This window comes from Bactrocera tryoni, unplaced genomic scaffold (assembly GCF_016617805.1).
Source record: "Bactrocera tryoni isolate S06 unplaced genomic scaffold, CSIRO_BtryS06_freeze2 scaffold_25, whole genome shotgun sequence".
Taxonomy (NCBI): Eukaryota; Metazoa; Arthropoda; class Insecta; order Diptera; family Tephritidae; genus Bactrocera; species Bactrocera tryoni.
Window position 1 is genome coordinate 21,576,236 of NW_024395977.1, and position 20,210 is coordinate 21,596,445.

A 20,210-nucleotide genomic window follows, 5' to 3' on the forward strand; every position below is an offset into this window, starting at 1 on the left:
CAGCTAAAACAGGGTTGCAATTATATTTTTGCGTGACATTGCACGCAAATATACATAGGTTTTGGACTGACATATTTTAGAGCCATTGCAAATAATTTTCTGCGTGTGTTTGTTGTTGTGCCGGTGCACCAAGAGGAAATATATGCAATTCTTGCACCGTGCAAGGGTTTTGTAAGAGCAAGAGAATACCCCTTATGTGTTTACTGTTCAGACGAATTATTATGATATTTAATACCAAATTTTTCCACAATAGTTATCTCTTTTGTCCATGAATGAGTTAACTAAAACGCTTAAAAATATATAGCATATTTATTTATATTAAGAAGATATAATTAAATCTTTTGATAACAGCATTAAACTTCATTCTATAAGCAAAATTGAAAATAGTATTTATAAATGTATAAACATAGTACTGTAAATTTATACTTTAATATTAAAGCGTCTTTGCTGTACGCAACCCGTTTTATCCTCTCGTCCCCCTTATTCACCAAAGGTGGCCATGATGTTTTCATTGTGAACGTACACTTGGGGGGTAGCTTAAGGGCTGTGAATTGCTCTTTTACTATGGTGAATGGGACTTCCCTACTCCCTTGCACCCTTCTGTGAGTGGTGCAAGTCGAAGATGCAGCGTTCGTGAGAACAGAGATACGCTATTAATTCAGTATAAAATTCAGTAAATTTGCGATAGGGACGTTTGATATGATCAAGCAGGTTTACCTAGATGTTGCTTTAGCAAGAAGCGGTGCGTTTTGGTGGCACCGGGCGTTTTTGGAGGGCCGAGAAGAGGGGACTGATGAAGAACGTGCTGGGAGACCTGCGATTTCGACAAACAACGACGATGTGACTCGTGTGCGCAAAGTTTTGAACTCAGACCGTCTGTGGTTCAAGGCATTGTGACAGACGACCAGAAGTAATGGCGAGTGGAAGTGTGCCAAGAAAAATTGAAAGTGTGTGAAAGAGACCCCCAGTTTTTCAATAACGTAATTACAGCTGACGAGTCATAGATTTTGAGTATCCTTGCCTGAAAAGGCCGATGAGAGGAAAGCATTTTGAGACGACGGAGGGGATCCAAACAGCATTCACCTCGGCTCTCAAGACTATTCCGTAGAATGCCTTCCGCGACGCCTTCAATGCTTGGAAATTGCGCTGGCATTATTTTGAATGTTTTTTAAGAATTGTAATGATTGGTTCAATAAAAATTTTTAAATCAACTCTTTCCAAACAAACCCCGATTTTTTTTAATAATACTTATATACATTGTTGCAAACATTAAACATCGCAGCGAAATATACTTTTAAAAAGGTTATATTTCTTTTATTTTGCAGCAAATTTTACTTCTTAATAATTGCAATTTCTCGTTTTCGGCAGCAATTTACTTCTTATCGCGCTGTCAAAATCGTTTTTTCCAAATCTCAGCGTTTCCACTGCCCTTATTAGGAATGCGCCTATAGGCAGGAAGAATTTTTGATAGGAATTTTGCCGCTGTCGTGTTTATTTAGGTATAGCTATTACCAATCGAAAGAACATCTGTGTCGTGTGTGACTACCTTAAGAAGAGCCACTTATCACGGTTGCCAATAGAAAAGACGCTTTTGTTAACCAAAAACTTTAGTTTTATCGAATTTGTGTTCTGGCAGCTCTGTGTACTGACGAGTTATTTGAGCTGTATTGCTTTTATTGGCTGAAATATGACCAATCAGAATACACCATCTGTTTTTTATCTTAAATTGGTTGATTCTTTTTCTCATCTGAGGAAACCGTGTATGAAAGAGGTGAGAAGAGTGTTTAATTTTACCGGCATTAATCTATACTGAGCATTTGTTTCAGTTCTGACTCTAATTTTAACGAAGCGGGTTTAAATAGTGGTTCATATATATCGCGAAGAATGGATTCGTGGATAATCAAAATATTACCCATATTATTATTTACATTTGAAATTGTTAAGTCTGAAATTTATTTAGAAGATAATTTTAAAGATGGTAATGTTCCTAGTATGTACTCACACACATTTGCTGATGTATTTATTTCTTTAAGATACTTGGGAGAATTTATGGATATATAGTAAACATCCTGGCAAGGAGTTTGGTAAATTTGTAAGGAGTTCTGGCAGATTTTATAGTGATGAAAATGTGGATAAGGGTGAGAAAATTCTAAATATTAAGTATGTATAAATTAATTTGCAATACTAATTTATGTTGATATATTAAATCTCAAAGAATAATTGAATCAGGCAGATAATTAAAGTAGTATTGTGCTTTATTATGTGTGATCAAAATACCATGGCTGTAATCAGCGTTAAACATCCCCTGTATCCATATATACATACACTTTGTTAATTAATTGTCTGCAACATGCAAAAATAAATACATGTATTGTTAAAATTAGAATTAAGTAACTAATATATACTATGAGGGATATAAACGTCAATATCAGCTATAGAAGCGTACAAATTTTCTGTTGGGGTTTCAGTCAGGACTCTGGTACAGTTGTACTCCAATATATTCGGGTTTTGTGAGTACAAAACCAAATTCAATAGAATTAGAATGTTCAGATATACTTTTTCGTCATCACAAGACAACACCCGCAGGGAACGATTCCAATTACTTTAGTGGTCGGGTACTGAAAACGAATTTTGGTAGAAATGGAGTAACACTTATATTATTTTGTGTTCTTTTAGCTAAATTAATTATAAAATCACTTAGCACACTCGCAGTTGAAAAAGTTAGAATGTTTACAACTTTAAGGAAAACGTGCGTGGCCTGGCCTTATCTTATAAACCAAATATGAAACATTTGTCAACGACAGCGTTTTCTTTGTATTTTCACGTAATTTTTTTGGGTAAATTTTAGAATAGCATCCCCCAATTTCGGGAATAGAGAAGGTTCTTCAGATCAAGAAAATGGCACGATTCCGATTACTTTGGCGGAGGGGTAAAAAAACCGAATTTCCGTATAAATGGGGTATGAACGGATAGGGGAGCTTCTCCAGAGGAGGAATAGGGTCGGCTTTAGTATACCGTCCCAGGATTTCGGGAAAAAAATTGGTATGGTCGGATAGAGGAGAATCTGATCACGAATATGTATGGTTATAGTCGCAGGAAGATTATAGTTTTCGAGATATTCGCGTTTAAAATTTAAAATTTGCAATATTTTAATAACCATTTTTCTATATTTAAAATTAATTTTGCACTTATATTTTTCAATTTTATATACCCTAACACATCACTAATTCGTTTGTACACATTTATTTTATATCATATATTGCAAAAACAGCTTTTATTATACATTTAAATTATTGTTGAATTATGACTATTTAATAATAACAAATTAATTTCAAACTGTCAAATGATAAGTGTTACCTTATCGACATCATTTGTAAAAATAAATTTGTCAAATAATTATTGTGCATTTTTGGTAAACAAATGAGGTTCAAACGAGTGTAAAATGTAATTTTTAAAATAAAGGCTTTTGAAATAAAAAACTTGCTAAAAGTGTAAAATGTGGATTTATTTAAAAGTTTATAGTGTAATTTAATTAATTTGAAGAGAAAAATGTGAATAAAGTGGGTTTAACGTGGTGAAATAGCTTCTTGAAATGTTCGAATTTTGCGAATTTTTGAACTTTAAGGTCGAATATCTCGTAAACTAAGCGTTTGCGGTACCTATAACATATATTTTTTAATCAGAAGGACTTCCTCTTTCCAACGGTACCTTCAAATCGCGGCGCCAAAGAAATCGGAATTGTGCCCTGTGGGGCCCTGAGGATGTCCTCCTGATTAAAAAATATGTATGGTTATAGGTACCGAAATTAAATCCGCATTTTACACTTTTATCAGTTTTTTTACCGAAGAAATCTTTATTTTAAAAATTACATTTTACACTCGTAGTGAACATTATGTGTGTGCTAAAAATTACGACGAAATGGAGCGCTGCCATGTGATAATAAGGAAATTCGCTGAAATTCCTTTTTTCCCAAAATTTCCTCTATCCATTCATATGGATATGTTCTTTATTTAATTTAATAAACAAATAAGTAATAATATATAATAATATATATGTATATATACATACATATATATACATATATATAGTAATATTATATAATATTATATACTTATATTGTCACCTAATATACAAAACAACGTATTATCAAAAATAAATGGAAAGCGATAAGATATAATAACCAAAATTTAACCATTTTATAACGAAAACTCAAATTTTGTTTCAATATCCGTGCAAGATAACAAAAAAATATAACCACTTTTTAACGAAACTCAATATATATTTTTAATTTTAACGCAGAAAGGAGTACTATGCGAAAGTACTTCAGTCACCCCTGGTATTCGCTATTAAATTTTTTTTATTGCAGCGCAGAAAGGAGTACTATGCGAAAGTACTTCAGTCACCCCTGGTATTCGCTCGACCAGGGTTACTAAGGAGTACTCGAAATTACTTCAGTCACATAAATCACATATTACACATATACATATGTAGAAAGTATTTTTTTATAGTTAATATAGAAAAAACATCACGCGAAAAAGCAAAAAAAGAAAAATTGTTAAAAATCTGTAGGATTTTGCTGATTAAGATCCTCATAATTGTAAACAATCTAACATTTTCAACGATGAGTGTGCTAAGTGATTTTTAAATTAATAAATTTAGGTAAAATATACCAAAATAACAGTGAAATTTGAACTTATTTCAATGTTTAGAGTGTATATTTAAATATACCGAGTGAAAAACGTGAAAAAATTTAGTGATACATAGAGAAATACCATGTGTTATTAGTGCAAATTTTTGAACTTTTAATGTGAATATTTTAAAAAATAAAAGTTATTTGTATTTTATTTTTGGATGTTTCTTCTCTGGAGAAGCTCCCCTATCCGCACATACCCCATTTATAAGGAAATTCGGTTTTTTTTACCCCTCCGCCAAAGTAATCGGAATCGTGCCATGAAGACCATCTGGCCCATCCAAATTAAATTTTTTTCCGTCACTGAATACCACAGAATCGAATTCTTCATCCCAAAATTTATAATTTTCATAAAATGCAATTCGTGCATTTTTATTAAGTTGCTTTAGGCATGGCTTAGGCACTCGATTTTCATATTTAAGGCATAAATATTTTATTATTATTTGATGCACACGTTGTTTAGTCACATCTAGACCAAGTTCCACTTTTATTTGCTTGCAACTCATGTGGCTATTGGTTGCTAGCTGCTGAACCCGCCGTTTGGTCCTGCCATCAATGGTACCTACACGACCACTACGCTTAGTAACTCCATAGTTATCTGGATTTTTCAGAAAGTTTGTTATTGTAATCCGATGCCTCTTTACAGAAAAAGCAATTTGGCCAACTTTCATGCCAGATTGACTCATTCCTTTAATCAATCCACGGTCCTCATCTGATAATTCAGTTCCACGTGGCATTTTCCTACAAATTCAGAAAATGCAATTTACTTTTGTCGTCTTAAACCTTTAATCATGTACTATTACTTACTTAAAAGTTTGTATCTCCGCTTTTTCTACTGATATGTTTACTTGGCACCAATCAGAACACAAATAGTTAATTTTGCACATATAAATATTTTATACGTAAGTTGCGACTTACTTCATTAGAAATAAGGGTACTATGAATACGGTGCGGGCATGCACTTTTTAAATGACGCTAAACCATAAGGTAATTACAAGAAAATATGCACACCAAAAATATTTGCCGTACTGTTAGTAGAACATAAGTTATAGAGAAAACAAATTTTGCACATATAATTTTGACTGAGGTAAGTATATATAATCATTGTCATATGACTTGTTTTTCGAGCACTTCAATTCCTGTGATTCCAATACTGCAGATAAAGGCAACGAAAATCAAGTCATTTATTATATATAACCCTGGTCGAGACCATTTGCACCGGTTAGGTAATTTAAAGAGCTTTCAGGAAATGTATAATTCGCCACCAAGCCTCCTTTTGTTTCACTACAGTTGAAGGTATCAAAACTATTTTGCGAGTTAGTTCACCCCTGGGGCTTTCAGGAAAGCCCTCAACCTCCCCTCTATCCCTACCAGGGGTGTGGCAACAGCGTTCACAAAAATTGTAACATTTTGACAAAAATTACATTTTTCTTAACCTTTAAAACGCTCTAGCGGCTAAAGTATTTGACCTAGATTAACATACAAACCAATTTGGACATGTAACGAACATGAAAACAGATAAATCAACTGTGCGAAGTGATAGAAACATACCAAAGTTCATATATTTTCATACAAAATATATGGGGTCTAGCCAAGCACCATTGGTGCACTAAGGTGTAACATTATTATATCCTTTTTTCGTCCTTTTCGATACGATATCCTTGAATTTTTTTTCTGAATTCTATAGACAATACAATTCTAGGAAGCTACCTGAAAGCGCAAGTCGTTTGCTACACTTTAAAAATATTGAAATAACATTTAAAAACAACCCGAGTGTCTCGATGAGGGTTAACATCAAAAAATTACATCCGAATATATTAGGCGAGAATGCAGTGATAAAATTAATAAGAAAGAAATAAAACACAAACGTAAATAGTAATATAATGAATTTTTTCAAATTCGTCCCACTGTAAGAATGACGATATTGGTTCAATGACATCAACGGTTGTAACCTATACCATTAACGTTTTATATAGGAAAATATAATAGTAATAATCGATCCGGCAATGCATCGCTGATGCTATGGTGTACATTAAATACTATTATAAGATTTTCAATACAGTGAAAATACTTATGAATAAAGTCGAAAACGTAGCAATGTGTAACTTGATTAAATTTTTCAAGTTGATTACAATTTTAAAAATATTAGATATATCGATAGTTAGGTCAATTTATAAGAATTAAAAAAATTTAAAGTAAATAATACATGACATACATTCGTGGCCACGCAAAGCTCACCACTCATAATTTTTAAGTGTTGTGCATATTTGACAGCACTTTAAAAAGGTACTTTTTGCGGTATAGAAGTTTTTTGTTTACAAATAAATTAATGGCATGTTATCAAAAATCTTAAAAGTTAAAAACAAACATTCAGCCATAGACCACACCATTTGAAAGTTACTGAGCTTTACAAAATAAGCTCGAAATGTAAGAGACTCACATGCGACTAAAAACTGATATTTTTTTTAATTTAATTTCTTTTACACTATAATTAAAATGAATGTTTTCTTCTTATTTACTGGCGTAGGCACGGTTTACGCGATTTTAGCCAAGTTAACAGCAGCGCGCCAGTCGTTTCTTCTTCGTAACGTGGCGCCAATTCGAAATTCCAAGTGGAGCCAAGTCCTTCCACACTTGGTCCTTCCAATGCAGTGGAGGTCTTCCTACCGGGTATTGCGTCGAATACTTTCAGAGCTGGAGTGTTTTCGTCCATACGCGCGTCATGACCTAGCCAGCGCAGCCGCTGTCTCTTAATTCGCTGAACTATGTCAATGTCGTCATATATCTCGTACAGCTCATCGTTTCATCGAATTCGATATTCGCCGTAGCCAACGCGCAAAGGACCATAAATCTTTCGCAGAAACTTTCTCTCGAAAACTCGTAACGTCGACTCATCGGATGTTTTCATCGTCCATGCCTCTGCACCATATAGCAGAACGGGAATAATGAGCGACTTCCAGAGTTTTGTTTCTGTTCTTCCAGAGAGAACCTTACTTCTCAATTGCCTACTCAGTCCAGCGTTGCATTTCAAGGCTGACATTGTTGCTACTGTTAATGCTGGTTCCAAGAAATACGAAATTATATACAATTACATGACTGTCAACAGTGACGTGGGAGCCTAGTCTCGAATGCGACGCCTGTTAGTTTGATGACAGGAGATTCGTCTTGTCCTCGTTCACTGCCAGACCCATTTATTGTGCTTCATTTCCCAGTCTGGAGAAAGCAGAACTAACGGCGCGGATGTTGAGGTCAATGACATCGATATAATCGGCATTCGCAAGCAACTGTACACTCTTATACAAGATTGTACTTGCTCGATTAAGTTCTGCAGAAGCAGGTTGAAGAAGTCGCTAGCCTTGTCAAAAGCAGCTTTGAAATCGACGAAGAGGTGGTGAGTGTCGATTCTCTTTTCACGGATCTCGTCCAAGATTTACCTTATACTCGATATTGAGAAGGCTTATCCCACTGTAGTTGGCGCAGATTGTGAGTTCTCCCTTTTTGTGGATTGGGCAGAGCACACTTAAATTCCATTCGTTAGGCATGCTTTCGTCCGACCATATTTTACAAAGAAGCTGATGCATGCTCCCCTTATCAGTTCTTCGCCGCCGTGTTTGAATAGCTCGGGACAAAGTCCTGCGGCTACAGACTGCCGTGCAGTCGATGAGCAGGTGTTCCGGTGTTTCAGGCTCCCTGTCGCAGAACTAGTAGCGATTTGATCTCGTATGAGGAGATCGCTTTTGGTACCGCTTGACTATCGCTAAGTATGGTTATCCGCTCATTGCGATACTTGCGATGGAGGTTTATCTCTATGCACCGACTTATGGCAAAGACTTCTGCCTGGAAAATTCTCGGAAAACTTCCCTTAGGTATGGAGAACTTGGTGCGTGGACCCGCGATCACTACACCGATTCCCTCCGACTTTTTCGAGCCGTCAGTGTAACTCCTCAACGTACTATTCCTTAGCATCAGCTCGAAAGTGGAGTCGTTCCACTCGGAGGGCTAGGAAAGTGTTCCCTCCATAATTTAAGTATGCTCTGGTGCTTCGGTCTTGAAACCTTCTGTTAGTCGTCACATTTTTTTCGTAGAATTTTCGAGCACTACCCCTGTCGCCCACCTTGCCACCCTCTTCATACTCACACATTTCGTCTTCTCTCTTTTTCTGTCTGCAAATGCGTTTCGCTTCCCTCTTCAACTGTCGGTATCTATCTCATCCCGCACGAGTTGTGGTCGATCGTAATGTTGCGAGGTAGGCAGTCTGTTTTCTTTCCGCTGCGACCGGTTGCAGTTATACGTAAGAAGCTTGAAATGCCGTACCACAGTTCTCTACACCGAGTTATTGACGAATGATCTCAGAGAGCAGGAGTGCAAGTCGAGTAGAACATTGTTGGGCTGTCTGTTGTGATTGCAAGTTCTCAACGTCGAATCTTCTTTGTGTTTGTTGACGAGCGTTTTTTGTTGCATATAGGCGGGTGCGAAACTTGGCTGCAACAAGATAGTGGTCCGAGTCGATGTTAGGACCTCGGGGCTGACCGACTTGGCCGGGACCCAAAATATGGTTATCTGTAGTACTAGATTCCAGCATAAGAAATATCATCAAGCTACCTGTCTGTCTCCGGATCGAAAAACCACCAACCACATCGATCATGTTGTGATAGACGGAAGACACGTCTGCAGTGCTTAAGATGTGCGTACTAAAATATTGGAGACGTGTCTTCCGTCCATCACAACATGATCGATGTGTTTAGATGAGGCGAGTAGGTCGCCTCAGACATCAACCAGCTGGGACCGGACATTCCATGTGCATGCCCTTAAATCGTAATCCTTAACACATTTGAAGGGGTCCTCATCAAAAGAGTGGTCTCTCATCCGAGGCTGTTTTCTTCCTTTCTCTGGTAGTTTTTTTGGGCAAAGATCGGAAGTCGTGAGCTGCTTGAGTCAAATGTAAAATAATTGTTTCTGGCGAAGTGAATGGCAATCAGATAACTTTCCTCACTTGCGTGAACTTCTACACATGCACCATCCTCCAAATGAATTTTAACTTTACTTTTTTTTTGATTGAAACACGAAGTTTAATCACGTTATTACTTTAAAATAAATAAAATCGGCCACTTTTGCATAAGCACAGAAAATCTAGTTTGTGTTTTACTCATTAAACGTAATAAATTAAAAACTATAATTATAATTAGATAATATAATTTAGTTTACTTGTGCTTACTAAAAACATTAAAAAACAAAATTAAAAAAATTCCGAGCGAACGAATACGAACAAAAAATTTTTAAGAAAGTATAGTGATAAGCTTTGCGTGGCCACGAGTGTACATGCATTGAAAAAAAGTTCAAATTTATAAAGTCAGACGCACTGTTTCATCCCATTCACAAACCACGATTTGGTAAGTTTTTCGATACGTTTTAGATCCTTATCCTGCATGAAAAAACTCCTTGTCTGTCTTTAAATTCGCATATATTAAGACTTGGAAAATATGAGGCCTCCAAATTATCAATATAGTATGTGGCTCACATAAAACCATCGATCGCTGTAGAAACGTTATATTTTTTTATATCTTCCAGCAAGTTTTACTACAAATCAGATTTAACGGCTTTTCCCATCATATAGAAACTAGAAAGTTTTTAAACTGTCATACTCCATATTTTTGCGTTATAAATAATTAAAACGAATATTAATGCAACGCTTATGAATTTATAGTAGAATAAGTAAGGATTTTATACTCTTGCAATTTGCGGGAATCAAAGCCAGGGAAATACCGTAGGGCATATTAGCCCTCAGTGGCATTTTGCACCTTTCGGGCACGAGTTATTTTGTTTACAAATGGGAGCGCGCGCATACATATGTGGGGAAGTTGCAATGTGTGAAGCTGCACTGTGGGTAATAATTGCAAATTTGCCTAGCAATTTTAAGTTTCATTATAATTACTATAAATTTATAAAATGTAAGACAAATAATAAAAAGTATAATAAATATTTTATTTTAGTCATCTTTTTTTAATAATCATTCTTTAATATGTAATCATTTTTTAATACGTATATGTCTTTATAACAGCATTTAATTTAGTTTATTTGAAATAATAAATTCTATGTTTGGTTTAATCTCATTTGCTGTAGCTTCACGCATTATTGTACCAAAATTTAAATCAGATAACCTACTTCTTATTTTATGTTTGTTTAATTTCATTATTGAAAAAATTGTTCACAAGTGTAGGTATTTCCAAACACAGATATAATTTTCGAAGCAAAAAGTTTCAAACCAGGTTATTTCTTTAAACTTCCTTATAAAAAGTAATTTCAATAACAACTTTAGTTAATGAACCACTGTTTCTTCAAACACATACATATGCCCAAATAAATCTTATGAGAGCGCAATGTAAATGATTAGCCAACACCGCTTCTACCGCCCGCTTGCCATAGAGTTTCCAACGATTTGGGGTTTCCCCGTAGCAACGAGTCAGCAGATTGCTGACAGGGTTGCCAATATCGATATACTGTAGTAATTATAAAAAATGTCTTCAATATGTTCGAAATTTTCTTAAACTAACTCCAAATCAGAGTCGAATGCTATTATTTAGAAATATATATACTATTGTTAATAGTTTGACTTCAGTTTTGATATTTTATATTATGAAAAATTATAATTGAAAAGTGAAATGTGTACAAAATTACATATGCGTGTTGAGCAATGGCAACATTGTTCGAATGAAAACGAGAACAAAACGGTTGCCGCTCATAGCGAAGGGAGAAACGGAATTCGCTGTTTCTGCCATTATCATTTGTATTCTATTTGTGTGATTAGCAAGAATGATAGAAACAAGATTGCGCAATGACGAGTTCAAATTTTGTTCGTTCTGCGCATCTACGTCACGGTTGACCAACGTACAATCAGCTGATTTTCAGTTGTTTGTTTTTCTTTGCAATAAGAATCAATTTTGTATTGCAGGCATACAAAAACATGAATTTAATTAAAAGTTAACATCAATATATGTGAATATTTTATAGTGAACATTTACATACATATTCATTTAATTGTATTTTCATTGTATTATTTAATTTTGTCTCTTTGCTGTGTTTGTTTCAACCATATACATTTATGCAAATAAAAAGATTGAATATTTTGTGAACAAGTATCAATTTATTGTCTTATTTAATTTTCTTCTTTTGCTATACATATGTTCAATTAAGTTTTTATTTAAGGAACGAATCCCAAAAAAACATTCTAGCTCTGAAAAACAATTCTTTTACTTTCGAGCTACAATTTACAAAATTACTTAAATCTAAGTGCTTCTGGGTGTAATTTGTTCATATGTACATATATGCAAATCAGTACCATTTACGTCGTCAAATACTGCTTGCAAGGCTCTCATATGCTCCATTAACATGTCTGTTGGTTTTGAGAGTCCCCCTTCAGAAAGGTGATCCACCCAAGTATAAGACGAACAATTTTCTTTGTCTTTACCGAGTTTGTGGCAGATGTACCCTGCTAAATTCTCAAGTCCGTTGTTGAGAATCTCCAAGTCATCATTTTTTTCAATTGGGTCAGTGGAATTTAGATCAACTGACACACGTTGAAAAATATTACCTGTAAAAATATAATAAACATACATAAATGCTTACAAATAAATGGAATAAATTGTTAGTTAAGATTATTATTACAATAAGGATAAGAAACAGTGGTTAGTATGCAAAAACTTAGTTTGTATGTAAGTACATATTTGCATTTGTTAACATCAATACATTTTTATATAAGAATGTTTTCTGTAGTTTTACGTTTATAATACAATGTACGTTTAATATTTTGATAATTACCATTTAGAGATAAGTAATTCCCTTCCAAATCTGTGGTGTTGTCGACTGCAACATTTCCTTCATCTCTAATCGGTCCTTCGTTGTGACCAAGTATATAGGAACGCAGCCTATACTTGAACTCCTTCCTGTCAGGGTGATCGTGAAGACCGCCTTTTAACCTGATTACGCCAAACAAATTTTCTAAAAAGGCCTGGTTTAAACGAGACTCCATCCTTTTCTGCCGTTCATTAGCCTCTGCAGGAGCAGTGGTTAACGTGGGAAAAGCGCTAGGCAGTAACTTAGTTGGATTCCGCGAACTTAAACCTGCAAGAGTGTTTGGTTATAAAAATAAAATTATTGTAATCAAAATGCTATAATTACCCATTTCAACCTGCAAGTTGCTTTAATTTTGTCCGTACGACGACAAAAGTTATCCATTGTTTTACCACTGTTTTATCTTTAGGGAAATGGAAAAATCTCCATTTCGTAGCACAATTTTTACCATTATTATTATTGCACCCAACAATGCGCAAGGAATTTTAAAAAGTATAAAATTTAACAATTAATACAACACTTGAAAACACAATTCAAATTCACTTTCAAAAGCGCGGGCGAATAATAAGTCAACCGTGACGTCAGCAAGAACAGCTGACTGAAAGCAAACATGCGCATTGCGCAATCTTGTTTCTATCATTCTTGTGTGATTAGCCACTCTCAATTAATAATGCCATACCTCGCAAAAAATCGTACAACTTCTTTCTGCCCAAGCGCTCATAACCTTGGGGAAATATTCTTAGACATTTTTTAAAGAGATTTAAAGCAAAAAAATTTCAAGTTTTTGAAGTTTCTAAAGCAGACTCCCTCTTAAAGATGATTTACAAAACGTAATAAACGTAATTTAACACCCAAATGCATCTTTATTCATTCGATAAATGTTATCTCTTAAAATCTTTCTTTAATTCGGAACTCATAAAAAATTTTAATAGGATGGCTTCCAAATGTATTCATTTGCAAGTTTTACCACATTAGTAAACAGCTGATTCGAATATTGGTTTTGCGTATGATCGAAAAGACGAAAATCCAATCAGATTCTGTGACACCATTGAAAATCAGAATTGGTTTACAATTCTGACATCTAAGAAATTCTGTCTTGGATTTCACAACACCCCTGATTAATATTCCGTTCACAAATTTGAAATTTCAAACTAAATTGAATATCAGCTGATTGTTCTTATCCGCATTGCCAACACAATTAATTTTTAAACTAACACATTAAATAAGCTAAGTGCGTTTTGTTTGTCCATGATTTAGCTATTAGCTTGTGATGGTCAAATAAAACACGTTTATTACTATAATCACTATTCATTATAAAATGCTAGTATTTTCACATATTTATAACAAGATATTTTTTTTAGGTTTGCAAACATCTCAGGATGCTCGGTTTTATGCAGTATCGAGAAAATTTGAACCATTCAGTAACGAAAAAAAAAATTTAGTTATTCAATTTTCTGTGAAGCATGAGCAAAATATTGACTGCGGGGGCGGTTATGTAAAAATTTTCGACTGTTCTTTGGATCAAACTGATATGCATGGAGAATCCCCATATGAAATAATGTTTGGACCAGATATTTGCGGTCCAGGAACGAAAAAAGTTCACGTTATCTTTAGCTACAAAGGCAAAAATCACCTAATTAATAAAGACATACGATGCAAAGATGATGTTTATACTCATTTCTACACACTCATTGTAAAACCAGACAACACATATGAAGTGTTGATTGATAACGAAAAAATTGAGTCCGGGAACCTTGAAAATTACTGGGAATTTCTTCCTCCAAAAAAGATTAAGGATCCAAATGCAAAAAAAAAAACAGAAGACTGGGATGAAAGGGTATGTTATATCTTTTATAATAATTATTTTTTTAATTATTAATAATACTATTATACATAAGCCAACAATTCCGGATCCAGAGGATACCAAACCTTCAGATTGGGACAAACCAGAATATATCCCTGATCCAGATGCTTCTAAGCCTGAGGATTGGGATGACGAAATGGATGGCGAATGGGAACCACCTATGGTAGATAATCCGGATTACAAAGGCGAATGGCAGCCTAAGCAGTTGGACAATCCAGATTATAAGGGCGCGTGGGAGCATCCAGAAATTGAGAATCCAGAATATGTACCAGATGGCAATCTGTATTTACGGAAAGAACTGTGTATAATTGGATTTGACTTATGGCAAGTGAAGTCAGGAACGGTTTTTGATAACGTACTTATAACTGATGACATCGAAGAAGCTTTCAAGAAGGCATCCGCAATTAAAGATATACAGTCTGGAGAAAAAAAAATGAAAAAAGCCTTAGATGAAGAGCAACGAAAAAAAGGTGAAGAAGAAGCTAAGAAGAATGCTTTCAAGGATGAAGATGATGAAAAAGATGAAGATGAAGCAGACGAGGAGCAGTCAAATGATCATAATGAACTCTAAATAATAAAATGATTATTTGCGATTTTTATAAATATATAAAAAGACTTGATAATTATTATTTTGTGCATAAAAGTCACTGCTTCTTAAGAGTGTATGAACTCTCGTTATTTATCCTCAAACATTAGAAAAAATCAAAGGAATCCAAAAACCTGAAGTAATAATAGAAAGCATAGTTATCTTTAAGTCACATGTGCGAAAAATAAGGTGTGTATCATTGTTTCTGAACTGTTTGATGAAGCTATTGTACTAATAATACTTATAGTTTTGTTAATGCAATGTTTGTCTAGGGAATATCGCAACAGTAATTTACTTTTATTTTCACTGGTTTCCCTTTTTTCATATGTATTACCAAACGAAGCAGAATCAACTACATTTATTACTGTTTGCACATCAAGGTAAAGGCAGTATAGCAAGACATCACATTTGACGCAGCGAAAGTTGCAGTGTAATTGTGGTGAAGCGAATGCATTCGGTGAACCGTCGTTTTGTCGAAAATGCGATGTGTTCATATTGTGACTGGCGAATGAATAGCTTTGCTTGACTTCATTTTTGTCATACGAAAATCATTGAAAAATGTCATGAGTGCATCCCAAACTAATATTTTTGACGCCTTCACTCTAAAAATTATTTTCCTTTAGATTTTGTGTCAACAACGGCTTTACTTTATAAAAATTAAAATGTTCAGCAACGTTGATTTGTAATATATTTTGAAGATTTTTATGTTGTAAGGACAACAAGCAACTTAGGTAGGAACGGGATCACTTCAATTCCATGGAAGTTCCCGTGTTGTAAGTATCGACTTCAATAAAAGTGCTTACACATATGTATGTCACCTAAATTTTCATATTCAGACTTAAGGAAAACGTTAAGCAAGTATGCAATTGCATGTGCTAGACAACTTTAAGCTAAAATGTGATTGGTTGCGTAGATGGAATGCATGTTGCGATTATTGCTCATAGTAAAATCTTATTTGGGCGTGATCATGATAAGATATATTTATGCAAGATATGACGGATATAAGTAAGTACCCACGACTCATTTGTGTGAAATTATAGCTCATTGAAAAGGTGTTTGGAACGGCCGAAGATTTCAATTCGGCTTATTTATGCATTACAATTTATAAATATATATACATACATAAATACTAAAACAGACGTAGTAGAAAGATCAATTGGGAGTGCTAAAATGTAAAAATATTAGGTGAACGTAAACTTCGATATCCATCTAGCCAAGCAACAATGATTATTATAGCGGGATTCTGTAACCAGTCTCTATTTGAGACATTTTGAGGTAAAGTCTCAATTTGTGACTAGTTACTATTCACTAAACAGTCTCTAGCGTTAGTGTCAAAATATTGCCTCAAATTTGAAACCTGATAGTTAGCAGGTCACAAAACTAAAAAGAACTCTTGTCTGGCATTTGGAATATACTTAATAGAGATTATCATAGATATTATTCGATTGCCGTTTTTTTTTTATATTTTGTAAGCAACTCAAACACGAAAAGGTTAAAAATAAATAAATTTTACATAAATTTAGTAAATATTATGAAACAAAGTCAACACATATTTTTATTTTTATTGATAATTACGTTTTTTGACTATGTTATAGAAAATATAATATTTGTTATAGACATATTTATTCTCATTCAAATTTAAAAACATCTCTGAACAATGAAATGTAATAGATTTTGTGATTGTCACTTACAGAATATCAAAATCGTCTTAAGTCTCAAAAATTGTCTCTAATCTACTATCACAGTACAGAATCGCACGGTTAATGTACATATGTACATACATAGATAGTATGTATGCTCTGCGTTACACAATATTTGTAAGCAGTATAACGTTAATGATCCTGATGAAGAAACTTTCATTGGCCTTTCTTTCTTTTATTTTATACATGACCAATTTTTCTTTATTTTAACTCAAATATTTTTCTCGTATACCTCGCAGTTTCAGTTGTTCCCACTAAATAATTTTTTTTTTTTTGCAAAGTATCGACAAGGTTTGCGTGTGCGCTTACTTTTCCAAAGCTTTCCTACTCAAATTTTCGTGCTCCTCCACTCTGGTTATAGGTGCTTGTCAGGTCTGCACTTCGTCACTTTCCGCATATGTGCATATGTTCATCTAAATTTTCAATGACAGTGGTTGCAAACCTTGCTCCACTTGGATTCAACGCTTGCTGCAAGCTGAGCAACTCTTCCGCGATGAACTCTAAAGGCATTAAACTACGTTGAGCGTAAGGCTCTCCGTCACGATGATGATTCTTTTGGACACGCGATTTAAGGGTATGGACGGAAAGTGGAGGTCCTCAAGATTAAAAAATTAAACAGAACAATTGTTGATTAGGTTTCAGGACACAAGGTATGGCAACTCCGCAATTTTTAATAAATGTAATCACACAAATCTCTTGAAAGTGTGAATGTGCAAAGTAGTTTTTAAAGTACATTTATTTTCTTAAAAAATACACAATAAATCTAAACTTTGGATATATTTCAATGTATACACTGTAATTAAAAATATATTATTTAAAAAGGTGTGAAAAATGGGTTAAGATAGTGAAATAACGAGCATTACATTTAAAAATTTTTGAACTTTAAATACAAATATCTCAAAAACTATAAATCTGAGGAGGGTATATGTGTACACATTTCTTAATGCTGAGGGCCTCCTCTATTCACCCGTACTATCAAATCGCGGCGCCAAAAGAATCGTAATATTGCCGGTCCTCCACCTGTGGCTATCTCTATCCTATTACCAGTATTTTTTTAAAATTTTATTTTGTAGTCCAAGCAAACGTATTTAATCCACAAATCAATACGGATATAATTATCTGCATACATATGTACATATATGAAATGAAAATTGTTTATTCCTACCCTATTCCATTAGCTGCCATTACGGATTGGAGGGCCGTTATTATTCAACTCAGTCGCAATACCTTCCCACTCTCCATACAATTGTTTTTGTGAATCCAAACGATGTCATTTCTCTGGTTAGGTGAGGCTTTCTCTCCAACAGACTTACCATCATCTCAAATTGCTACTGGTTTCTTTTTTTATTATTTAAAAAATTTAATGCAATAACTCGCGGATCACAAAACGTTCGCCAGATTTTGACAGTAGTTTCACAAATTTCCGCAAAATAAATAAAAAGTCGCATAAAAAAATGTATCAATTGAGATTTTTGTCAAAAACTACTTAACTTACAAAATTGTATGAATATGCTGTAAAGAATATCTCGATAAACAGTTTACATTGCAATTCATTCTTCAGTTCGATAACTGGATTGATAAATAAAAATCTCATTTTAATAGCTATACACTTATCCCTATTTTTAATTTCTACAACTTAAAGCACAGCCAGTGAAAAACGTAGAATCGTGGCTCGTGTCAGCTGTCACGCCTTATCTTATGGGCGCGCAATGTAACTGCACAGTGAAAAACGCTACTCCCTTCTCTCTTTGACGTGGGATGACGTGAGAATTCACGACATTTGGATTTTTGCCGTGGAAACGTGTCAGCTGATTGCTCTCTCACAACGCAGGGTTACCAATATCGATATACTATAGTAATTATCAACTTTTATAATTCAATCTGTTCAATATGTTTGAAATTTTCATAAAATAACTCAAAATCAGAGTCGAATGTTATTATTTAAAAATATGTAAACTATTTTTAATGGTTTGTTTTCAGTTCTGATATTTTATATTGTAAAAAATTGTAATTGAGAACAAAGATGTGCTCAAAACTATATATGCGTATTGGGCAATGGCAACATTGTTCAAATGTAAACAAACAAAGATGGCTGATTTCTGCGTTCTTACCACGTTTTTCACTGTGCACACATTTTGCCGATGAGGAAGGAAAAGGAAGGAAGGCAGTAGCGTTTTTGAATGTTTCTGCTATTAATGATTTACTACTCATTATCCGAAACTTTTATTTATATATCATTTGCTCTAATCACGGCAGCACTTTAACTAGAACGCGACAGACTGCAGCAGCACGACAGTGAACTGCAAACGTCGTTGTGCATCTTACTACATGTACATTTGTGAGAAGCAACAACATAACAATGGCCGGCATGTACACAAAACAACGCAGTTGTCCATTTTGCATGTACACAATGTCCTTTCACTTCAATGAAATTTTAATATTTTGTTCAAAGTGAAAATTTGTATGCAAAACATAAGTAAATAGGTAAATATTTTTGTTTTAAATTATCAATTGTTATTCCAAATGATATAATAGAGCTATTCTATGCTTTTATTTGTAAAATAGCGTTAAGTTTGTTAGAGGTGTGAATAATTTTACACTTTACATATTAGTGTCATCACCACTCTACCTCCACTTTCTATCTTTCATTCTACTGTCAACTCTACTGTCGTCCTACTGTCGTTGGCAAATATAGGATCATGTTGAAGTTAGCGACAGTGACAACTGTCGGCCTGCAGTCGTGTAGTCGTGCAGCTGTCAAAAAACCTGTGTCCATAAGAACGTGTGTATTTTTAATATTTGACAGATGTCGTTTGCAGTTGTCGCGCTCTATGTGTTCAGCCCTTGTCTGTTGCACAGTCCGGCAGCCCTTATATGAGTACTAGATCGTTAACAAAACTTCGCCACTCGAACATTCCGGCAACTACGCTGACTAGTTAATTCTAACAATTTATCGTCGTTTCTATTTTTGTTCTCGTATCCGTGTTTGTTACAATACTTTAAAATTTTTACTAGCGTAACTTTACTACAAATTATCTGAATATTTCCGTTTATCTATACTAATTATATAAAATCGCTTATATGAAAAATGTTTGTAACGGCTAATCTTCTAAAGTTCTGAAGCGATTTTTATAAATTTTTTTTTTTTAAATAAAGTATTTGCTCTAGGCTCGCGAGTGGCATACTTATTTTTTTAATTTTCCGAAATCAAATCCTTTTTCTTTCGGGTTGAAGTTTTTGAAAAACCAAAAATATTGCAAGCATAAGGTTTTTCGTTCACCAAACGCAGTCTACAGCGAAGCGAGCTTTGTGTGTGTGCGTGTGCCCTTTATCGTTTGCGGCACGCACTCTCTCTCTCTTCCATCTCTCGCATCTTTTACTACATAACTTATTGAAGTAAAGTACAAAGCAAAAAAGTTTGCATATATGTATGTATAAATGATCGCAGAACAAGTGAAATAACGCTAAACAGCACAATCAAAAACGTTCGCATAAATTGCCGTATGCATACATGTACATATG

The 20,210-nt window shown here is 34.3% G+C and overlaps 1 protein-coding gene across 1 annotated transcript; it reads left to right on the forward strand.

The window, feature by feature from the left end:
- The first annotated feature begins 1,826 nt into the window (after positions 1-1,826).
- LOC120780336 (calreticulin-like) lies at positions 1,827-14,973 on the forward strand. The gene is made up of 4 exons (XM_040112633.1): positions 1,827-1,978; positions 2,034-2,138; positions 13,900-14,375; positions 14,437-14,973. The coding sequence occupies exons 1-4, from the start codon at positions 1,885-1,887 to the stop codon at positions 14,971-14,973; spliced, it is 1,212 nt and encodes a 403-aa protein (XP_039968567.1). The 5' UTR covers positions 1,827-1,884.
- Positions 14,974-20,210: the final 5,237 nt, after the last annotated feature.